Source organism: Ascidiella aspersa, chromosome 2 (genome assembly GCF_963924565.1).
Source record: "Ascidiella aspersa chromosome 2, kaAscAspe10.2, whole genome shotgun sequence".
In the NCBI taxonomy this organism is placed as follows: Eukaryota; Metazoa; Chordata; class Ascidiacea; order Phlebobranchia; family Ascidiidae; genus Ascidiella; species Ascidiella aspersa.
In genome coordinates this window covers 570,089-595,096 of record NC_139448.1, presented here as the reverse complement: position 1 = coordinate 595,096, position 25,008 = coordinate 570,089, and the positions used below count along the sequence as shown (strand labels likewise).

Below are 25,008 nucleotides of genomic sequence, written 5' to 3'. Positions count from 1 at the left end.
AACTGACCTAACAGTACACATGTTTTTAAATATAGTCCTAATGCGTCAAGTCTCCTTCTAGTTTAGCTTCGCGCGATTGACGTTAATCAGTTGCAAATGCAAAGGCGTTCACTTTGGGTCGCGACAACCTTAAATTTATGTATAGCGGCGTATTTTTGTTACGATTTATGGTTTGCATAAGCACACAAAAGAAATGTGACATCGCTGCCTCTGGTTTTTATTTCAGCGCTAGTATTGTCACACAATATTTTTTGTCAATGTTTATTATAACGTCACACAGGTCCAGGATTGGCCTTGTACCTTTAAGACAGTGGTCGGCAAACTGTGGCCCGATGTGGAACTTTTTGCAATTTTTAGTGGCCACGAGTTATTTTTTAATATTTCGGTCATATCATGTAGTTGTTGGGCCGCTTAATAACCGAACATTCATTGTACTGTATTATATTACGGGTGGTTAAGAGTTTTTGTTTTGGCACATTGTTGCATCACAGGGCAACCAGGCCATCCCCCACCCGTGCTGATTGACACCAACTCGCCCGACTGTGGCTTCGGCGAGAAATGTAATTAGTTGGTGTAGAACAACTTGTGTTAAGCACCACTACTAAGCGAAATATTACTTAGCGCCAGTTATTTCCTTAAACACTAAGGCGCAAATACGTTCAACACTACCCAAATAATAAGGTTAATCGAAGTCACGTTCGAAACTCGTAATAATGACTCTTTGTCCCGTTTTAAAAACATCGCCATTGCTGCAGTGGTAAATAGTTGTGAGGTTTATTTTTTAACCTAAACGTTGTTAATTAAAAAAAAATGTTTAACCCAGTCGTTGCCTTTGAAAAAGTTTATTGGACTTGTGATGTACCAAGCGATAAAAAAATTAACTTTTTTGTATTTATTTAATTGTTTGTATTCGAAAATTACAAGCAATTACTGCAGTTTTTGGTAACAATAAGTTTAATTGCAAATGTCTCATAATAATATTTTTAAGCAGTGTTTTTTAAGATGTTTTTTTTTTTAAGGATTTTTAGAAAAATGGAAAACAGTCAGGCCACAGAGCATTTTGAGAAAATAAAACATCTATCGACTTCCAAAATATTTATTGTTGAGTGCAAATCTTTTAAGTGAGTCGATTGCTTATCACGAGCAAAGTGAAGTCCATGCATTAGCTCGTTCGTGTTATGAAGGGCAAAAATCACCAGCGACAGCTCCTGCTCTAATAGCATTCAATCAGCTTAATGAGCAATACAGAAAAAGAATGGGCGATTTATTGAGAAACGCTCACGCTCACGAAACGCTCACGCACAGAAGACCGATCTGCCAACTGTTGGTTGTGTGAACTAGGACAGCAGCATAACGGAGCAGACATCCGTTCATGTCCGCTATAGCGTTAGGGGCTTGGTGCAAACTAAGTTTGTCGCCTTCGGAAGCCCAGAGAGTCCGAATGCTGCAGGTATTTATGATAGTATTTTAAAATCCCTTTTAGAAGTGGGTATGAGCAAGGAAGAGATTACGTCAAGGTTAGTTGGCTTTGGCTGTGATGGAGCTGATGTAATAGTAGGAAAGAAAGGTGATCTTTCAGGCTTATTAAAGGGTTTGCAGCCTAGCGTTGTAGTTGTCCACTGCTTTGCACATCGTTTGCAGCTTTCCCTCAAAGACGCTATAAAACAGAACAAGCTATACGAAAATGTTCTTGTCCTGTTAATGGGGCTATACTATCCTTACCATAACAGCCCGTAACAGCGTCTAAACCTTAGACGGGCTTTTGAGGGCCTCAACCAATGTACGGTAATGCCCACGAGAGTGTGTGGCACAAGATGGGTGGGTCATACTCTGCTATCAATCAAGAATGTTATACGAGGGTACAGCGCAATCCGCGCTCAACTTGGAGATCTTACAGCAAAGGAAAGTGTGAAGGAAATTATTTTTCGGTAAATTTGACGGGTGATGTAAAACATAGAGCGGTAGGTTATTTACGGCCGATGAAGATATCTGATGTTATGTCTTTATAGCATTTACTTGCCGATGTGCTAACCCCGATTCATTCGTTATCGCTGTGTCTACAGTCTGACCAGGTAACCTTGGCTGATGTGAGGGAAAAGTTTGACATAACATTAGATGTTCTTCGCATTCTTGAAGAAAGGTAGTTTTCTACAGCAAACGTATACTTTTCAGTTTACATCGATAATTCCCAAGATTGTGTTATTTAAGTTAGTAAATTCATATTTTAGAAATGGTGCTTTTCTAAACAAATATTACGAAGAAGTTAATTTCGAGGAAATAGTTAATGGGGGAGAAATGCGTGACATGCCGATTACTGAACAGGTCAGCATTAATTTTTGGTTGAAAAAGTAATTTATGCGCTACTAAAAAGATTTTCTGTTGGAACTGACAGCTTCGTATCAGCCACAGCGATTGCAAGCTTCCCAAGATGGCCTTCGTTTGACGAAGAAGAAATTAGAAGTAACTGGTTATGGAATAACTACAGTTTTAAGTTTTGATTATTTGTCATATTTTGCAGTATTTGGAGATAAAGAAGTGCAAATGATCTGTACACACTATTCCACACTGCTCGTAAGCGCTGGAATAGATTGTGTTAGCGTGGCAGAAAAATGGCATCTGCTAAAGATGCATTTATGCAGACGGTATCAGCGTCAATCTAAAATTATAATCTATTTTAGTAATTGCAGTATTTTATTTAGATTCGAGGAATCGGTCGCGAAACTATCTTGGGATGAGGTTGGTCGTTCGTTTGGTGACGATTACAGCAACATTTTTGCTCTTATTGATTTACTGCTTTGTTTGCCGGCTAGTTCTTCCGAAAACGAGCGTGGATTCAGCAACATGAAATTGACGAAAACTTGCTTGAGGAACCGTCTAGCCCAGTGGTTCTCAAAAGGAGCCACTTGGCTCACTTTGGGGGAATTTAAAATTTTTGGGAGGAAAACTATAAGACTTAAATTAAAGTATACGTGAAGACTAATGCTGCTTTAACTGTGACGCCATAAGGAGTCTGTCTGGTTTACAATATCTATATTGTTTCGTCACAGTAAGTAAAGTTTAGTAGCACCAGGTGTCTGTTTCACACTGTTTAAGCAAACACTTCTTCTATTTCCCACTATATATTGATTGCTTGACATTTGCTAAACGCGGAGAATTTCGTGCATAACTGAAATATTGTGAATATTCCTTTTGTGATTTTTGTCGGGGAGGAATTAACGGTGTGTGAGTCTTTAAGGGAGGAATATGAAAAAAACTTGGAGAAGCGCTGGTCTAGCCACTGATACGATGAACGACTTGACGGTGGTGCAAATATGCTCCGCTAATCTTACACAATTCGACCCACAACCAGCCATTAACGTGTGGCTAAATGGAGCTAAACGCCGCAGAAAAGTAACACAAAAAGAATCGCCATCAAGATCTGTGGTCGTTGACGCTGATTGCAGCTCGGATCAGTGGCGTATCCAGGGGGGGGGGGGGTTCGGACCCCCCCTTTTTCGGAAGTGACATTAACGTTTTTTGTTCGTTTTTGTCAGGGTTTACCTCTCCGTCCGAAGCTGCGTGTTTTTTTTCAGTGTAATTGGGTCACACGTCTTGCTCATAGGCGCCGAACGTGGGTGTGCAGAGCGTTTTTTGACGCCCTGGATTTCTTGCAGGGTGTCAAAACGCCCTGAAATTCGACCAGGTTTCATGTGCAATTAGTGTGCAACTCCATCTCTGTAAACACTATATTACAGCTAGCGCAATGTACACCGCTAGTAGCACAATCGTGGTTCACTAACAGTATGCGCGACTTTCCTGAATTACATGGGGGGAAGTACCATCTGCAAAAGTGTTCGTTCGCACGTATTAATAAACCGAAGCGCTGAAAGTACGAAATACCAGGTCGCGCTAACGTAGGTCAAGCTTAAGCTGATGCGAAATTTGTGTTTAGTGAAAAATATTCTGTGATAAAAGAACTAAATGGGTGTATGTGTACCTAAGAGAAACTAAAAAACAAAAACATTTTATTTTTACTTTTTGCTAAATTATAAATGCAACATTTTTTATTAAATTTCACGAACTTGCTTGTTTGGCTACTGTACCTCTGACTGCTTCTCGAGAATCCAACTTTAAAAACAACCTACTTTGCAATCTTTGTTCTTGATGGCGTCGGTGAGTGGACTGATGTCTGTGATGCCACAACTGTCCAACTCCAACACCTCCAACTTGTGAACAATCTCCGACAAACTTTTCACTCCGGCGTTTTCGATTTGGTTGTGGCCGAGGCGAAGCTTCTTCAACTAATTCATAGAAACATAACGCCGTGAGTTTAAATATTTCTTTTCAATGTTTTGTTGAAATAAATTATTTTGTACAAAAAACGAAACAAAATCTCAAGTAATTTTGGACGAAAATATACAAGTAGCAAAAACACCGCAAAAAGTTTTATTGTTTGACTTAAGGTGACGTCAGGGAAGGTACAGTCTAAATTATTACCCGCATATGTATTAGATATTTGAATCAATTACCAAATATTTTTAATAATGCAGTAGTTATAAACTTAAGCTATTTCCCCGGCTAAAAAGTAGTTTAAATTAATGTTTAATCGCTAATGGGTGAGGGTGTATATGTTCGCAAGCAAGCCAAAAAAACTTTTTACTTTTATTTCGAAAAAAAAAATTCTCTTAAGTTCATAACTAAACAAATTTCAAGTAATTTTGGCCGAAAATTTAAGGTAAAGTAGCAAAACATAGCAATGTTTGATTTACTGCAGAGGTGTGCATGTTAAAGAAAACACAAGTGTTGGTGCCGTACGTTGATACAAATTTTGTCAACTCAAAAAAAGTTGGTTTGTGAAACTGACCTAACAGTACACATGTTTTTAAATATAGTCTTAATGCGTCAAGTCTCCTTCTAAAAAACCTCTTGCCATTTTGAAACATTTTTCCGCTTCGCGCGATTGACGTTAATCAGTTGCAAATGCAAAGGCGTTCACTTTGGGTCGCGACAATCTTAAATTTATGTATAGGGGCGTATTTTTGTTACGATTTATGGTTTGCATAAGCACACAAAGGGAATGTGACATCACTGCCTCTGGTTTTTATTTCAGCGCTAGTATTGTCACACAATATTATTGTCAATGTTTATTATAACGTCACACAGGTCCAGGATTGGGCTTGTACCTTTAAGACAGTGGTCGGCAAACTGTGGCCCGATGTGGAACTTTTTGCAATTTTTAGTGGCCACGAGTTATTTTTTAATATTTCGGTCATATTATGTAGTTGTTGGGCCGCGTAATAACCGAACATTCATTGCACTGTATTATATTACGGTTGGTTAAGAGTTTTTGAACGTGGGTGTGCAGAGCGTTTTTTGACGCCCTGGATTTCTTGCAGGGTGTCAAAACGCCCTGAAATTCGACCAGGTTTCATGTGCAATTAGTGTGCAACTCCATCTCTGTAAACACTATATTACAGCTAGCGCAATGTACACCGCTAGTAGCACAATCGTGGTTCACTAACAGTATGCGCGACTTTCCTGAATTACATGGGGGGAAGTACCATCTGTGAAAGTGTTCGTTCGCACGTATTAATAAACTGAAGCGCTGAAAGTACGAAATACCAAGTCGCGCTAACGTAGGTCAAGCTTAAGCTGATGCGAAATTTGTGTTTAGTGAAAAATATTCTGTGATAAAAGATGCGTCAAGCCAATTACTGAGGCTAAAATAGACAAGTGTTAACCTATTTCCTAAATTTTAAACGCCGAATAACACACAATGCTTCGTCTAGAGCAGGGTTTCCCAACCTGTGGTACTGTTACGTGTTTATCAACACTTAAACACCCAAATTTAATTAATTGCCATAAGCCAAATCTTAGAGTTCATATTAATATTAAGTTATCTTACGAATTTTTAAATAGGGCTTTAGATTACGCGTTTCAGCTTTCGTTTGCCAAATATGTTCTTCAGTTACATAATATCATATTTGATGATGCAAAGTTTTCCGTATTGTTGTGTGTAAAATTCCTAAGTTTTCCTGCTTCAGTTCGCCTCGTTTCAAACTTGACATGTAACCTTTTAATCCCGTAATCTATAACTGTCAGTCTTGTGGGTGGTTTTCTCACGTTCTGCAAAACAAGCCACTTGTTTCGCTGGCGTCTGACTCCCGCTACAAATTGGCCTTAGAATGGCCGCTGTAATGCCTAGCCATGTTTTCAGAGTGCCGGCCAGTCTTATTGGCCAAATATGACGTAACTTTCGTGTTCTTTTTCTTCCTACGTATTGGCTATATACATGTCGTTTCTTAGCGGCTTTGAGCTTTTCTCTAGAGAAGTCTTTTGCGAAGTTTTAGCCGACAGTCGCTGCAATAGGCGGTGGCTGTCTGTCTCACATTAACTTGAAAATAACGTTTACTAATACTATTTGATAACGTTTTAATTCGTTGTAACAATATACTTTTGATTGGAATTTTAGTTGTGGTTATGACAGGTAGCATATCTGACCAGAAACCTTTGCAAACAACAAGAACTCGCGCGGTTGCGACCCGCCGGGCAACTGTATGGGGTCAGGGGCCAGGCCCCAGTGCACAGGTCGCGGCGGGGGCGCAACAGGTACGTGAAGGTTGTTCAGGTGGTACGCGAGTAGTTTTTCGTTTTTAAAAACCTGGATTCACAACTTTTATATTTTGTTTATTTGTTGTTTTACAAAAAAAATCCTGAAGCCTATTCATTGTTACGTAACTATCCCCGTTGTTTTGTACCATTATACGATCTTCCAAATACAGGTCATGTCAATAAGTAGTACAGTTGCTTTAAAAAGCCATACAACGCTGTGGGACAGTGGGTCCTAGGGGGCGCCAAGCAATTCTTAGGTAGGCGCAAGGTCTACCTTCCAGTATTTAACTTTTTGTACTGATTTATTCAGTTCCATGTTGCGATAGGTATTAAATATGCTTGTATGCCGCCCTATGCATAACATCAAAATTACACGTTTAGAAAAGAAACTGAGAAAAAATCGAGTTGCGAACTTCGAGGCTGCTTATGTTTAATATAGTTTCTCGAATTTTGGGAGAATATTTGCTACTTATTACCGCCTATTGGGCTGTGTTTAGTCAGAACTGTGTTTAGTCAGCCTATTTGGCTGTGTTTAGTCAGAACTGTGTTTAGTCAGCCTATTTGGCTGTGTTTAGTCAGAACTGTGTTTAGTCAGCCTATTTGGCTGTGTTTAGTCAGAACAGTATGATATAGTTGAAGAAGATCCACCTTCTCCACAAACTGTGTTTTGTCAATTTTAACAACAAAACTACGTAAACATTTAGCGTTTCGCGCGAACTACGAATTACTTCTTTTTGCGCAACACTAATTGGGGGGAACTCAGACATTTTTGCGCCAATTTTGAATGTTATTTGCAGTAAATAGCCTTCGCATTGTGTGTCATAACACTTTTTAAAACACGATTACCGCAATATGTCTGTCAAAATCAGCTCGATGTAAACCAATATATCGAGCACGAGCAACTTTTGTGTGTCTCCCAAATTAAAGTTTAGCCAATACAAACCAAATGAACGCAATTTATTTCGCTCTTCGCGCCACGAAGAGTTAACTTTTACAGAAAAAACACGGGACAATTACCAAAGGGGCGCAGCAGAAAAATAGGTAAGAACCACTGTTCTAAAAAAAGTGGTAGGCGTGGCAGTACAGAGTGCCCCGAGTGGTACGAGATCGTAAAAAGGTTGGGAACCCCTGGTTTAGAGTCATAATTCCTAGTGTTCAATATGCTGAGACGTTTGGTCACTCAAATCGATAAATAGACGTAATATTCCGAACAAAGCTTTTCAACGCCAAACTTATATAAAAATAAAAAAAAACACTGCTTGTGTGGTCGACCGTAAACACGGAATGCTTTTTTTTCTTTCACCTTTCGTTCAGGTTGGCTGATTAGCAAAAATGTATTCCACAATTGACCACCCTAAGTTAAGACTTTTTTCTTTTCTCGCTAAAAACGTCGAGTTAGGGTACTGTTTAACACTGTTCGCTGTCTGCGATAGTATTCGATGTTGGTGTAACAACGGAATTTTTGTAACTAACGCAATTCCCTTGAAAAGGTAGTCTAACTGTGTTTGTTTAAAGTCGCCTTTTTTATGTAATGATAGTTGCCGCAAAATTATTTTCATATCCAAAGACCACGTGCTTGGTGTGCAATTGACACAACTTATTTTCTCTAAACCGCAGCTTGTATTTAGCTAACTTGACACACGTCTCGGCGCAGATGTGGCATATTTCAACCCGGAAAAACGATATTCGTTTTGCAGGATGCGAAAGACGTGCTTGTAATTTAGCGTGGTCCCTTACATGAAACTAAACTTGGGAAACTGCACTGCTGATAGTCGAATTATGATTCTTCCAAAATCAATCACACATACTTACCGTCTTGGTCTAGTTTCTCGCCTGAAGTAAACGATTGCACACTGAGCTGTTTTGACGCACGTGTTCGCTTTACGTCTTAAAGGTTCGCTTTTGCTGGACGTTTATTGGCTGTGTCTGGTTGTATGAGTCGTTCTCTTTACTATTTTATAACGTCATTCCCGTCACTATTTTATGACGTCATTAGTGATTAAGCAGACAAAAATTAGGGGAATTCCCTAAGTTGAAATTTCGGGATTCCCCTTTTCAAAGACTGTTTCAAAAGACGCCCTGGGATTTCGAAAGTTCGGCGCCTATGGTCTTGCTAATGGAAACCAAAATCAAACGCAGAACGCCGTTTTCCGTTTCTTGTTTGATCGACCGTAAACGCAGGATATTTATTTGTCTTTCGCCTTTCGTTATTCGTTCGGGTTGGCTAATCAACAAGTGTGTGTTCGACAATTAATAACATCAATCAAGCGGTCGCTGTAATTCATCGGGCCCGCTGCCTCTTTAACAAACTATACACGAGTCCATTTTAAATACTTTTTGACTATTTTAACTACGTAAGTGCGAAAAATTTTAGCGCTTCGCGCGAATTTTCTTTTTACGTTTTGATGTTGTCTATTGATATAGATTAGCGCTTCTCTATCCTTGCGCCGTGGAAGGCTGCCAAGTGCGTCGCGGACAAACGGAAAACGTATTCAAAAATATTGGACACATATTTTTTAACATTTCTTTTATTTTTATTTTCGACAATGTAATAAAAACTTGCAAGAAATTTTAAAAAATGCCGCTTTCCCCCCAAAAAAATCGCGATCGCTTCGCTCGCCAGGTCTACACCTAGTTTAAAAGGTTAAAAACACTGTATTGAAGTGGCGTTTTTGCAGACGTCGCGCTAATCAAATAACACCGGGGAAAAGCGATCTTCGTTTAGTATTGCAGGTGGCGAAAGACGTGCTTTTAATTTAGCGTAGTGCCGTAAATCGATTTACCAAAATCGATCACATATATTTCTCCTGAAGTTAACGATTGCACACTAAGCGGTCTCGCAGCTGGTGTTACGTGCTTAATTAGCACTACAAAATTATCACCGGTTGCTAATTACGCCGACTGTAAATTCTAATATTCATTATTAATTTAGCGCCTTTGTTCTTAAATGTAGGGCTAGGAATTAGGTTTTCGCATTCCGGGACATGTATAATGACGTAATATTTTTGTGCGCTCTGGTGTTCGCCGTTAATTGGACTCTAGACATTTTTTTTCCTGCTCTAAACAACGCTGCAAATCTCACGATCATTTATCGCTTGTTTTCCGCCGCGGTTTAACTTCTCACTAAAAGGTCCGCCCAATGTTATCTTTCCACGAAACGGCCGCCCTGTAAGGCAGGCCTGGGGTTTCCGGGAGCGCGTCGGTTCCCGTAAAAAGGAGTTTTGTTTTAGCGTATATTACGAGCGGCTGACCGCCTACAGCTCGATAGACGTCTGGGTGTAGCCTTGTGAAATCAGGCTGGCAGAATCTTGCCAGCCTTCTGGTGACAAGCATTTTTGGCGAAAATTCTTCGGTTTTTGGTTGCGCCCCTAAACTTAAATGATGTGTTCGCCCAAGGAATGTTTGAACCTTGCCATGTTTTGGCGATAAACAAGGCTATTAAGTAAATTGGACAACAAAACGTAGCGCCGAAGGCGCGAAAATTTTTGGACATTAAGTCATTAACTAATACATAAGGGACATGTGAAGGTACAACCTTGGGCCTAGGGGTGTACGTACATGTCTGCTTTTCTTGCTTTAAAAGTGGTACATAGATAATCTGTTTTCAGGCAAACTTGTGTGAAAACGTGCTGCTCAAAACCAAATTGAAAAGTACGAAAAAATATTCTTTGGATAAATTTTCAATCTATATTGCTTGAAATAATGATATTTATAAGCGGCTGACTTTGATGACCTAACGGTCTTTCGCTGCTCCCTGGGAATCTACTTCCCTAACAATAAACATATCTATCTACATATCTATCTATCTATAATAAAATTTAATAGAAATTGTCACAGTCACATAACAACATGCCCCATAGTATGCATATTACCTTTGGGATAGATTTGTTGAAAACAAAGACACATAAACCTTGCAAAACCAGGCTAAAGTACGCGCGAAGTGCGAAAAATTTTTGTATTTGCGTAATCAAACAACCAAAAATATACTTAGGGCTAGGCCTTAGGTGGAGAAGCATAACCTGGTACATCCTTAATATGCTGATGCTAATGTTATACCAGTAAAATTAACAGGAATTGGAAATTCAACTCAATATAGAAATACTTGCCAATTCAAAGCAAAACTGCCAACATGTAACAATTGTAGCCTATGATCAAAAGTGTGTACTTTTTAAAATAATAAACAGTCTATATGCCTTACACTAGCTTTTTCTCACTAAACATATGCTTCACACTACCGTAACTTTTTTCAAAATAACACAACAAAATGAATTTCTGCCAATTGTGTTGTGTACAAATAAAAATTAACCGATATTCTACTTTAAACATCCCTATACGGACGGGTCAAAAAACGTGTCTGAAAGCAAAACGTTACAAGAAAGTTTTACAGTCATAATAACTGGTAATTGATAAAAGTGGTGACATTTTGGTTTTGCAATACCTAGCTAGAGAGTTGTGCCCGTAGCCAGCCTAAAATGTGTTGTGGCGTACATGGTTCCGCGTCGGCGCGCGCTTAGCGAAGCGTGCAATTTGCTTTTTTTGTGTTGTGCTTTATAATCGAGTGTTGTGTTGCGCTGACCCCCTTATTCGATCTACGCATCTCGCAATAAAGCATCAACCGCTTCACTGGTGACCCCGCAACTTTAAAACGTTCTTTTGAAGTCGAAGATGGAAGCTGAACACGCCGTTTTCGAAGCTTCCTACGTTCTGGCCAACACAGCCACGTGTTTGGCTGCAGCAGGTAGAGGCGCAGTTTGCTATTAAGAAAATTGTTGAAGATAAAACTAAGTTCTATTACATAGTTTCTGCGCTCGACCAAGGAACTGCAGCACGTTTAATTGACCTGCTGGAGCGCCCGCCGGCCGAAGGCAAGTACGACGCAATTAAGCAACGCTTGCTGCAGTCATTTACGCTGCAAGAACGAGCAGCGCAGCTTTTAAACATGCCTCCTTTGGGCGACAAGAAACCCTCTGTTTTAATGGACGAGATGCTTGCCCTACTCGGAGACCACCGTTCTTGTTTTCTTTTTGAACATTTGTTTTTGCAGCACATGCCTGAGGATATCCGGTTAGTATTGGCTCGCGAGGATACCACAGATCTTCGTCGATTGGCTCTGAAGGCAGACATTTTATGGCTTTCTCACCGTAGCAACAACGAGTTCGCTGTAAGCAAGGTGCAACGTGGTAAGCAATTTCGCAATATCAGCGATAAAACTACTGGTAAATGTTTCTACCATAGACGCTTTGGAGCAGACGCACGTCAATGCAGGCCACCGTGTTCTTTTCAGGGAAACGACAAGGCCGGCTGCCTGTGATAGCGAAGACAGACGGCAATACTTTCAGTCTATTTTTTCTTTGGGACCGGGTTACTGGTCTTAATTTTTAGTGGACACTGGAGCTCAAGTAAATGCCCTTCCACCTACCGGTCTCGAACGACGCACAAACCCAAAGGGTTCGGTTCTTAAGGCTGCAAATGGTAGTTTAATCGCCACTTACGGTTACAAAATGGTTACACTCCACATCCCGGCTGGAGTTTTTAAATGGAGGTTTGTGTTGGCAGACGTCGCCCACTGCTCGGTGCAGACTTTCTTCGCGCTAACCGCTTGTTAGTCGATATTGAAAGGAAACGTCTTGTACACTCCGATGCTTTTTCTACTTGCCCGTTAAGAGTATATCGCTGTCCACCGCCTCAACTTAACACACTTAATTCGTTGCTTTCTCCATTTGAAAGATTATTAGATAGGTTTCCTAGTCTGAAAATCCCTAGTTTTTCCGATGCCTTGCCTAAGCATGGCGTCCAACACTATATTGTGACCACTGGCCAACCTGTACACTCCCGCGTCAGACGCCTTTCGCCTGAAAAGTTATCGTTAGCTAGGGCTGAATTTCAAAAGATGCTCGAGTTAGGTATAGTGCGCCGGTCATCCAGCCCATGGTCGTCACCTCTCCACATGGTAGAGAAGCCCTCGGGTGGTTGGCGCCCCTGTGGCGATTATCGTCGCCTCAATGATGCCACTCAAGCTGATCGTTACTCTATACCCCATATCCACGACTTTACTGCACGTGTCTGGCTGGTTGTACCGTATTTTCTAAAATAGACTTAATACGAGGCTATCATCAGGTTCCAGTTGCTGAAGCAGACATCGCAAAGACCGCTGTCATCACGCCATTTGGTCTCTTCGAGTTTCTTCCAACTCCGTTTGGGTTGAAGAATGCCGCGAAAATTTTCAGACGATGATGGACTCGATTTGTCAAGGTTTGCACTTTATTTATGTTTACCTCGATGACATTCTTGTTGCTAGTCCAACTAAGGCTGCTCACATGCAACACTTAACGCAGCTTTCAGACCACGGTCTTGTTTTGAACCTGCAAAAGTGCGAGTTCGGTAAAGAAAGCCTGGAGTTCCTCGGTCATTTCGTTGACCAGCACGGGGTCAAACCTCTGCCTTCGAAAGTTGACGCAATCAACAACTTTCCTGTGCCTCAAACCGTCAAGGGTTTGCAGGAGTTTTGCGGTATGATAAACTTCTATCACAGGTTCATTCCAAATGTCGCAGACATTATGAAGCCCCTGTATGGTTCCTTGGCAAGCCGAGGTCACTCGTTTGGACTCGCGTTCTTCAGGAAGCTTTCGACAAAGCAAAGAATGCACTCGCTAACGCAACGCTTTTGCATCACCCGGAGTGGCAAGCCAGCATCGCGCTCACAGTTGATGCTTCGCAGTCTGCCGTCGGCGCAGTCATCCAACAACTTAAAGAAGGCTGCTGGGTCCCCCTGGCGTTTTTCAGTCGTCAACTGAGAAAACCCGAAACCAGGTACAGTGCCTTCGATCGCGAGTTGTTGTTAGCACTACACCTAGCAATCCGGCACTTTCGCTACTTCCTTGAAGGTCGCAACTTCACAGCCTATACTGATCACAAACCTCTCACTTTTGCATTCAAGAAAGTTTCAGATCCGTGGTCTGCTCGTCAGCAACGTCAACTCTCCTATATTTCCCAGTTTACCACCGATGTCCAACACATCAGCGGTAAGTCAAATACAGTTGCTGATGCGCTATCGAGATCATTTGTCCATTCCTTAGAAGGTTCAACTGCAGACTTGGACTTTGAGGCACTAGCGCGTGCACAACAGACAGACGAAGTACAATCTTACCGCACTGCTGTTACAGGGTTGACTTTGAAGGATATTTCAATTGGTTCTTCCGCAACTACACTCCTGTGCGATGTATCTACAGGTAATCCTCGTCCAATTGTCCCTGCATCATGGCAGAAAAAAGTGTTTGACGCCGTACATGGGTTATCACACCCATCCATCCGCATCACAACAAAAACTGATGGCCTCAAAGTTTGTCTGGCATGGCATGAAAAAGAATGTTGTCCAAAGGCCAAGCAATGCATCTGTTGTCAGCGTTCCAAGGTTCAACGCCATATTCGTTCCCCACTGAAGGACTACATACCTCCGTCTGCTCGTTTTCAGCACATAAATATCGACATTGTTGGTCCACATCCACCGTGTCGAGGCCATATGTATGTTTTTACAATTGTCGACAGGTTCTCACGATGGCCGGAAGCTATACCAATGGAAGACGCTACCACACTCACCTGTGCGCGGGCTCTCATATTTCATTGGCTCTCCAGATTCGGCATTCCAACTCGCATGTCATCGGATCGAGGCCCGCAGTTCACGTCTGAGCTGTGGACTACCGTAGGCCAACTATTGGGTATTCACCTCCACCGCACGACAGCATTCCATCCTCAAGCGAACGGCCTGGTGGAGCGTTTTCACCGTCATTTGAAGAGCGCATTGATGGCACGCTTGACGGGATCAAACTGGATGGACGAGTTGCCTTGGGTGTTGCTGGGCATTAGAACTGCTCTTAAGAAAGACTTAAAAGCGTCATCCGCTGAGTTGGTTTATGGCGCACCTTTAACAGTTCCGGGTCAATTCATTGCTAATGAAGGAGGTTTTACTTCTAACTTTTTACCTGCTTTACAGGACACTCTCCGACAGCTGTTGCCACAACCGATGTCGCGTCACAGCAACCCTCGTATTTCCGTCCCGTCGACATTGAGGAATAGCCCATACGTGTTTGTACGCCGCTCCTCTGACCAAACCGTACGATGGCCCATATAAGGTCCTTCAAGCGTCCAACAAAACCTTCCTTTTAGATGTTGGAGGTCGTCAACAGACCATTTCCATCGACCGCTTGAAACCGGCTCACGTCGACTTAACTAAACCGGTTCCAGTCGCGCAACCTCCGGCCAGAGGACGACCAAGACGCAACGTTCATCCCCCGCAACGCTACGCGGCTTTTTATATGCCCGCTTCTGGAGGGGGGTACTGTGGCGTACATGGTTCCGCGTCGGCGCGCGCTTAGCGAAGCGTGCAATTTGCCTTTTTTGTGTTGTGCTTTATAATCGAGTGTTGTGTTGCGCTGACCCCCTTATTCGATCTACGCATCTCGCAATAAAGCATCAACCGCTTCAGGGTGGTCAAATATTTTAAACTAGTGAGAGTATTTGGTTTAGTGCACCGCCTATCGATGCAGAAAAAAAACAAGACACGCTGAGTGGGTAAAAGTTGAGACTGAAGCTGATACCTCACAGCGATAAATCGACTGTATATAAAACATAAACAAATAACTATTTACTACAAATCCGTAATGACACTACGATTAAAATTCCATTATTCGCTTCCCGCCAGCGAGGCTCGTTACAACTTGATCGCTTTTTCCAGTCCAGTGTATCAACTGCCGTATCGAAGACAAATAAATATGAAAGCTCAAACCGTTTCGAGCAGCAACTGACTGAGTTTTAGCGCAATACTTAAAACCATTCAGATAGCAGAAACTCTGTGACGTAACAGTCTATGACAATTGAAGGTGTGGCGTGCCTGTGATTGTTGTGGAACTGTTCATAAACGCTACCAACAAATTAATTATTAGAAGTACAATATTTATCTTTTTCGGGGGGAGGGTTTTGGGTCTTTTTTCTTGGCCCCTGTCACCCCCTGGCTACGCCTATGCCCGTGGCCCCTCAATTACCGCTCCGTGGCCGAAAACCCTGGGTTAGTTGCAAAAATATTTTAATTAGTTAATGCAGTAGTTATAAACTTAACAGCATTTAAGATATTAAAGTTGTTACCCTAGCTTGCACGGCAGTGGATACATATTATTGGTCAATTTGCCTCATTAATTAATTAATTATTATTATTTATTTAGGACGGTCTATTTATTTAGTGAGATGGTTTACCACAGCTGACACTTTGTGGGTGAATCGGTCGACACAAAACACATTTGCAATTAAGGGCACTAAAGCGGTGGAGGTAAAGTAGCCAACATAACAACATGTCACACATTTTTGGTCAGATTTCTTCGGCTAAGGTACAGTTTAAATTGTTACCTGCATGCTAAAGGTGCAGTAGCTAAAATAAAAAATGTGACATTAAAAAAATAAAACAAAAAAAAATTTTAAGAAATTTCGTTGGAAAGGTAAAGTAGCAAAACGTTTCAATGTTTGATTTAATGTGACATAGGTGTAGGTACAGTTTAGAATCACTACCTACGTATCAAAGGTGCAGTAGCAAAACACGACTATGAACAATCTTTGATAAAAATTAACAATATAATCATGCCAAATTATAAATGTAACATTTTTGTTAAATTTCACGAATTTGCTTGTTTGGCAACTGTATCAAAAAATGGATTTAATCTTTGAATGAATTAAAAAGAAACACATTTTATTTTTACTTTTTGCTAAATTTTAAATGCAACATTTTTCAACTTTCCGAACTTGTTTGTTTGGCTACTGTACCTCTGACTGCTTATGGATACATTAAAAACCACCTACTTTGCAATCTTTGTTCTTGATGGCGTCGGTGAGTGGACTGATGTCTGTGATGCCACAATCGACCAACCACAACACCTCCAACTTGTGAACAATCTCCGACAAACTTTTCACTCCGGCGTTTTCGATTTGGTTGCGGGTGAGGGAAAGCCACTTCAACTAATTCATAGAAACATAACGTCATGAGTTTAAATATTTCCATTCAATGTTTCGTTGAAATAAATTATTTTGAACAAAAAGCGAAACAAAATCTCAAGTAATTTTGGACGAAAATATACAAGTAGCAAAATACCGCAAAAAGTTTTATTGTTTGTTTTAAGGTGACGTCAGGGAAGGTACAGTCTAAATTATTACCCGCATATGTATTAGATATTTCAATCAATTACCAAATATTTTTAATAATGGAGTAGTTATAAACTTAAGCTATTTGCCCGACTAAAAAGTAGTTTAAATTAATGTTTAATCACTAATGGGTGAGGGTGTATATGTTCGTAAGCAAGCCAAAAAAATATTTTTACTTTTTATTCCAAAAAAAATTCTCTTAAGTTTATACCGAAACAAATTTCAAGTAATTTTGGCCGAAAATTTAAGGTAAGGTAGCAAAACATAGCAATGTTTGATTTACTGCAGAGGTGTGCATGTTAAAGAAAACACAAGTGTGGGCGGCCGTACGTTGATACAAATTTTGTCAACTCAATAAAAGTTGGTTTGTGAAACTGACCTAACAGTACACATGTTTTTAAATATAGTCTTAATGCGTCAAGTCTTCTTCTAGTAAACCTCTTGCCATCTTGAAAACCTTTTTTCGCTTCGCGCGATTGACGTTAATCAGTTGCAAATGCAAAGGCGTTCACTTTGGGTCGCGACAATCTTAAAATTTATGTATAGGGGCGTATTTTTGTTACGATTTATGGTTTGCATAAGCACACAAAAGAAATGTGACATCGCTGCCTCTGGTTTTTATTTCAGCGCTAGTATTGTCACACAATATTTTTTGTCAATGTTTATTATAACGTCACACAGGCCCAGGATTGGGCTTGTACCTTTAAGACAGTGGTCGGCAAACTGTGGCCCGATGTGGAACTTTTTGCAATTTTTAGTGGCCACGAGTTATTTTTTAATATTTCGGTCATATCATGTAGTTGTTGGGCCGCGTAATAACCGAACATTCATTGCACTGTATTATATTACGGTTGGTTAAGAGTTTTTGAACGTGGGTGTGCAGAGCGTTTTTTGACGCCCTGGATTTCTTGCAGGGTGTCAAAACGCCCTGAAATTCGACCAGGTTTCATGTGCAATTAGTGTGCAACTCCATCTCTGTAAACACTATATTACAGCTAGCGCAATGTACACCGCTAGTAGCACAATCGTGGTTCACTAACAGTATGCGCGACTTTCCTGAATTACATGGGGGGAAGTACCATCTGTGAAAGTGTTCGTTCGCACGTATTAATAAACTGAAGCGCTGAAAGTACGAAATACCAAGTCGCGCTAACGTAGGTCAAGCTTAAGCTGATGCGAAATTTGTGTTTAGTGAAAAATATTCTGTGATAAAAGATGCGTCAAGCCAATTACTGAGGCTAAAATAGACAAGTGTTAACCTATTTCCTAAATTTTAAACGCCGAATAACACACAATGCTTCGTCTAGAGCAGGGTTTCCCAACCTGTGGTACTGTTACGTGTTTATCAACACTTAAACACCCAAATTTAATTAATTGCCATAAGCCAAATCTTAGAGTTCATATTAATATTAAGTTATCTTACGAATTTTTAAATAGGGCTTTAGATTACGCGTTTCAGCTTTCGTTTGCCAAATATGTTCTTCAGTTACATAATATCATATTTGATGATGCAAAGTTTTCCGTATTGTTGTGTGTAAAATTCCTAAGTTTTCCTGCTTCAGTTCGCCTCGTTTCAAACTTGACATGTAACCTTTTAATCCCGTAATCTATAACTGTCAGTCTTGTGGGTGGTTTTCTCACGTTCTGCAAAACAAGCCACTTGTTTCGCTGGCGTCTGACTCCCGCTACAAATTGGCCTTAGAATGGCCGCTGTAATGCCTAGCCATGTTTTCAGAGTGCCGGCCAGTCTTATTGGCCAAATATGACGTAACTTTCGTGTTCTTTTTCTTCCTACGTATTGGCTATATACATGTCGTTTCTTAGCGGCTTTGAGCTTTTCTCTAGAGAAGTCTTTTGCGAAGTTTTAGCCGACAGTCGCTGCAATAGGCGGTGGCTGTCTGTCTCACATTAACTTGAAAATAACGTTTACTAATACTATTTGATAACGTTTTAATTCGTTGTAACAATATACTTTTGATTGGAATTTTAGTTGTGGTTATGACAGGTAGCATATCTGACCAGAAACCTTTGCAAACAACAAGAACTCGCGCGGTTGCGACCCGCCGGGCAACTGTATGGGGTCAGGGGCCAGGCCCCAGTGCACAGGTCGCGGCGGGGGCGCAACAGGTACGTGAAGGTTGTTCAGGTGGTACGCGAGTAGTTTTTCGTTTTTAAAAACCTGGATTCACAACTTTTATATTTTGTTTATTTGTTGTTTTACAAAAAAAATCCTGAAGCCTATTCATTGTTACGTAACTATCCCCGTTGTTTTGTACCATTATACGATCTTCCAAATACAGGTCATGTCAATAAGTAGTACAGTTGCTTTAAAAAGCCATACAACGCTGTGGGACAGTGGGTCCTAGGGGGCGCCAAGCAATTCTTAGGTAGGCGCAAGGTCTACCTTCCAGTATTTAACTTTTTGTACTGATTTATTCAGTTCCATGTTGCGATAGGTATTAAATATGCTTGTATGCCGCCCTATGCATAACATCAAAATTACACGTTTAGAAAAGAAACTGAGAAAAAATCGAGTTGCGAACTTCGAGGCTGCTTATGTTTAATATAGTTTCTCGAATTTTGGGAGAATATTTGCTACTTATTACCGCCTATTGGGCTGTGTTTAGTCAGAACTGTGTTTAGTCAGCCTATTTGGCTGTGTTTAGTCAGAACTGTGTTTAGTCAGCCTATTTGGCTGTGTTTAGTCAGAACTGTGTTTAGTCAGCCTATTTGGCTGTGTTTAGTCAGAACAGTATGATATAGTTGAAGAAGATCCACCTTCTCCACAAACTGTGTTTTGTCAATTTTAACAACAAAACTACGTAAACATTTAGCGTTTCGCGCGAACTACGAATTACTTCTTTTTGCGCAACACTAATTGGGGGGAACTCAGACATTTTTGCGCCAATTTTGAATGTTATTTGCAGTAAATAGCCTTCGCATTGTGTGTCATAACACTTTTTAAAACACGATTACCGCAATATGTCTGTCAAAATCAGCTCGATGTAAACCAATATATCGAGCACGAGCAACTTTTGTGTGTCTCCCAAATTAAAGTTTAGCCAATACAAACCAAATGAACGCAATTTATTTCGCTCTTCGCGCCACGAAGAGTTAACTTTTACAGAAAAAACACGGGACAATTACCAAAGGGGCGCAGCAGAAAAATAGGTAAGAACCACTGTTCTAAAAAAAGTGGTAGGCGTGGCAGTACAGAGTGCCCCGAGTGGTACGAGATCGTAAAAAGGTTGGGAACCCCTGGTTTAGAGTCATAATTCCTAGTGTTCAATATGCTGAGACGTTTGGTCACTCAAATCGATAAATAGACGTAATATTCCGAACAAAGCTTTTCAACGCCAAACTTATATAAAAATAAAAAAAAACACTGCTTGTGTGGTCGACCGTAAACACGGAATGCTTTTTTTTCTTTCACCTTTCGTTCAGGTTGGCTGATTAGCAAAAATGTATTCCACAATTGACCACCCTAAGTTAAGACTTTTTTCTTTTCTCGCTAAAAACGTCGAGTTAGGGTACTGTTTAACACTGTTCGCTGTCTGCGATAGTATTCGATGTTGGTGTAACAACGGAATTTTTGTAACTAACGCAATTCCCTTGAAAAGGTAGTCTAACTGTGTTTGTTTAAAGTCGCCTTTTTTATGTAATGATAGTTGCCGCAAAATTATTTTCATATCCAAAGACCACGTGCTTGGTGTGCAATTGACACAACTTATTTTCTCTAAACCGCAGCTTGTATTTAGCTAACTTGACACACGTCTCGGCGCAGATGTGGCATATTTCAACCCGGAAAAACGATATTCGTTTTGCAGGATGCGAAAGACGTGCTTGTAATTTAGCGTGGTCCCTTACATGAAACTAAACTTGGGAAACTGCACTGCTGATAGTCGAATTATGATTCTTCCAAAATCAATCACACATACTTACCGTCTTGGTCTAGTTTCTCGCCTGAAGTAAACGATTGCACACTGAGCTGTTTTGACGCACGTGTTCGCTTTACGTCTTAAAGGTTCGCTTTTGCTGGACGTTTATTGGCTGTGTCTGGTTGTATGAGTCGTTCTCTTTACTATTTTATAACGTCATTCCCGTCACTATTTTATGACGTCATTAGTGATTAAGCAGACAAAAATTAGGGGAATTCCCTAAGTTGAAATTTCGGGATTCCCCTTTTCAAAGACTGTTTCAAAAGACGCCCTGGGATTTCGAAAGTTCGGCGCCTATGGTCTTGCTAATGGAAACCAAAATCAAACGCAGAACGCCGTTTTCCGTTTCTTGTTTGATCGACCGTAAACGCAGGATATTTATTTGTCTTTCGCCTTTCGTTATTCGTTCGGGTTGGCTAATCAACAAGTGTGTGTTCGACAATTAATAACATCAATCAAGCGGTCGCTGTAATTCATCGGGCCCGCTGCCTCTTTAACAAACTATACACGAGTCCATTTTAAATACTTTTTGACTATTTTAACTACGTAAGTGCGAAAAATTTTAGCGCTTCGCGCGAATTTTCTTTTTACGTTTTGATGTTGTCTATTGATATAGATTAGCGCTTCTCTATCCTTGCGCCGTGGAAGGCTGCCAAGTGCGTCGCGGACAAACGGAAAACGTATTCAAAAATATTGGACACATATTTTTTAACATTTCTTTTATTTTTATTTTCGACAATGTAATAAAAACTTGCAAGAAATTTTAAAAAATGCCGCTTTCCCCCCAAAAAAATCGCGATCGCTTCGCTCGCCAGGTCTACACCTAGTTTAAAAGGTTAAAAACACTGTATTGAAGTGGCGTTTTTGCAGACGTCGCGCTAATCAAATAACACCGGGGAAAAGCGATCTTCGTTTAGTATTGCAGGTGGCGAAAGACGTGCTTTTAATTTAGCGTAGTGCCGTAAATCGATTTACCAAAATCGATCACATATATTTCTCCTGAAGTTAACGATTGCACACTAAGCGGTCTCGCAGCTGGTGTTACGTGCTTAATTAGCACTACAAAATTATCACCGGTTGCTAATTACGCCGACTGTAAATTCTAATATTCATTATTAATTTAGCGCCTTTGTTCTTAAATGTAGGGCTAGGAATTAGGTTTTCGCATTCCGGGACATGTATAATGACGTAATATTTTTGTGCGCTCTGGTGTTCGCCGTTAATTGGACTCTAGACATTTTTTTTCCTGCTCTAAACAACGCTGCAAATCTCACGATCATTTATCGCTTGTTTTCCGCCGCGGTTTAACTTCTCACTAAAAGGTCCGCCCAATGTTATCTTTCCACGAAACGGCCGCCCTGTAAGGCAGGCCTGGGGTTTCCGGGAGCGCGTCGGTTCCCGTAAAAAGGAGTTTTGTTTTAGCGTATATTACGAGCGGCTGACCGCCTACAGCTCGATAGACGTCTGGGTGTAGCCTTGTGAAATCAGGCTGGCAGAATCTTGCCAGCCTTCTGGTGACAAGCATTTTTGGCGAAAATTCTTCGGTTTTTGGTTGCGCCCCTAAACTTAAATGATGTGTTCGCCCAAGGAATGTTTGAACCTTGCCATGTTTTGGCGATAAACAAGGCTATTAAGTAAATTGGACAACAAAACGTAGCGCCGAAGGCGCGAAAATTTTTGGACATTAAGTCATTAACTAATACATAAGGGACATGTGAAGGTACAACCTTGGGCCTAGGGGTGTACGTACATGTCTGCTTTTCTTGCTTTAAAAGTGGTACATAGATAATCTGTTTTCAGGCAAACTTGTGTGAAAACGTGCTGCTCAAAACCAAATTGAAAAGTACGAAAAAATATTCTTTGGATAAATTTTCAATCTATATTGCTTGAAATAATGATATTTATAAGCGGCTGACTTTGATGACCTAACGGTCTTTCGCTGCTCCCTGGGAATCTACTTCCCTAACAATAAACATATCTATCTACATATCTATCTATCTATAATAAAATTTAATAGAAATTGTCACAGTCACATAACAACATGCCCCATAGTATGCATATTACCTTTGGGATAGATTTGTTGAAAACAAAGACACATAAACCTTGCAAAACCAGGCTAAAGTACGCGCGAAGTGCGAAAAATTTTTGTATTTGCGTAATCAAACAACCAAAAATATACTTAGGGCTAGGCCTTAGGTGGAGAAGCATAACCTGGTACATCCTTAATATGCTGATGCTAATGTTATACCAGTAAAATTAACAGGAATTGGAAATTCAACTCAATATAGAAATACTTGCCAATTCAAAGCAAAACTGCCAACATGTAACAATTGTAGCCTATGATCAAAAGTGTGTACTTTTTAAAATAATAAACAGTCTATATGCCTTACACTAGCTTTTTCTCACTAAACATATGCTTCACACTACCGTAACTTTTTTCAAAATAACACAACAAAATGAATTTCTGCCAATTGTGTTGTGTACAAATAAAAATTAACCGATATTCTACTTTAAACATCCCTATACGGACGGGTCAAAAAACGTGTCTGAAAGCAAAACGTTACAAGAAAGTTTTACAGTCATAATAACTGGTAATTGATAAAAGTGGTGACATTTTGGTTTTGCAATACCTAGCTAGAGAGTTGTGCCCGTAGCCAGCCTAAAATGTGTTGTGGCGTACATGGTTCCGCGTCGGCGCGCGCTTAGCGAAGCGTGCAATTTGCTTTTTTTGTGTTGTGCTTTATAATCGAGTGTTGTGTTGCGCTGACCCCCTTATTCGATCTACGCATCTCGCAATAAAGCATCAACCGCTTCACTGGTGACCCCGCAACTTTAAAACGTTCTTTTGAAGTCGAAGATGGAAGCTGAACACGCCGTTTTCGAAGCTTCCTACGTTCTGGCCAACACAGCCACGTGTTTGGCTGCAGCAGGTAGAGGCGCAGTTTGCTATTAAGAAAATTGTTGAAGATAAAACTAAGTTCTATTACATAGTTTCTGCGCTCGACCAAGGAACTGCAGCACGTTTAATTGACCTGCTGGAGCGCCCGCCGGCCGAAGGCAAGTACGACGCAATTAAGCAACGCTTGCTGCAGTCATTTACGCTGCAAGAACGAGCAGCGCAGCTTTTAAACATGCCTCCTTTGGGCGACAAGAAACCCTCTGTTTTAATGGACGAGATGCTTGCCCTACTCGGAGACCACCGTTCTTGTTTTCTTTTTGAACATTTGTTTTTGCAGCACATGCCTGAGGATATCCGGTTAGTATTGGCTCGCGAGGATACCACAGATCTTCGTCGATTGGCTCTGAAGGCAGACATTTTATGGCTTTCTCACCGTAGCAACAACGAGTTCGCTGTAAGCAAGGTGCAACGTGGTAAGCAATTTCGCAATATCAGCGATAAAACTACTGGTAAATGTTTCTACCATAGACGCTTTGGAGCAGACGCACGTCAATGCAGGCCACCGTGTTCTTTTCAGGGAAACGACAAGGCCGGCTGCCTGTGATAGCGAAGACAGACGGCAATACTTTCAGTCTATTTTTTCTTTGGGACCGGGTTACTGGTCTTAATTTTTAGTGGACACTGGAGCTCAAGTAAATGCCCTTCCACCTACCGGTCTCGAACGACGCACAAACCCAAAGGGTTCGGTTCTTAAGGCTGCAAATGGTAGTTTAATCGCCACTTACGGTTACAAAATGGTTACACTCCACATCCCGGCTGGAGTTTTTAAATGGAGGTTTGTGTTGGCAGACGTCGCCCACTGCTCGGTGCAGACTTTCTTCGCGCTAACCGCTTGTTAGTCGATATTGAAAGGAAACGTCTTGTACACTCCGATGCTTTTTCTACTTGCCCGTTAAGAGTATATCGCTGTCCACCGCCTCAACTTAACACACTTAATTCGTTGCTTTCTCCATTTGAAAGATTATTAGATAGGTTTCCTAGTCTGAAAATCCCTAGTTTTTCCGATGCCTTGCCTAAGCATGGCGTCCAACACTATATTGTGACCACTGGCCAACCTGTACACTCCCGCGTCAGACGCCTTTCGCCTGAAAAGTTATCGTTAGCTAGGGCTGAATTTCAAAAGATGCTCGAGTTAGGTATAGTGCGCCGGTCATCCAGCCCATGGTCGTCACCTCTCCACATGGTAGAGAAGCCCTCGGGTGGTTGGCGCCCCTGTGGCGATTATCGTCGCCTCAATGATGCCACTCAAGCTGATCGTTACTCTATACCCCATATCCACGACTTTACTGCACGTGTCTGGCTGGTTGTACCGTATTTTCTAAAATAGACTTAATACGA

General features: G+C 40.9%; 2 protein-coding genes and 2 pseudogenes across 4 annotated transcripts in view; 2 read left to right on the top strand and 2 right to left on the bottom strand.

Moving 5' to 3' along the window:
- LOC146162968 (ribonuclease inhibitor-like) overlaps positions 1-4,482 on the bottom strand; it is a 31,725-nt gene extending 27,243 nt beyond the window's left edge. Inside the window, exons 1-2 of the mRNA XM_083382580.1 lie at positions 4,477-4,482; positions 4,125-4,280 (exon numbers count right to left, since the gene is read on the bottom strand). Coding sequence (XP_083238706.1) covers positions 4,125-4,280; positions 4,477-4,482 — 162 coding nt within the window. The remainder of the gene's footprint in view (positions 1-4,124; positions 4,281-4,476) is intronic.
- LOC146162961 (myc box-dependent-interacting protein 1-like) overlaps positions 1-25,008 on the bottom strand; it is a 234,182-nt gene that overhangs the window by 57,594 nt on the left and 151,580 nt on the right. The window lies entirely within an intron of this gene.
- Positions 11,257-11,902, top strand: LOC146162967 (uncharacterized; annotated as a pseudogene).
- LOC146162966 (uncharacterized) lies at positions 23,569-24,214 on the top strand (annotated as a pseudogene).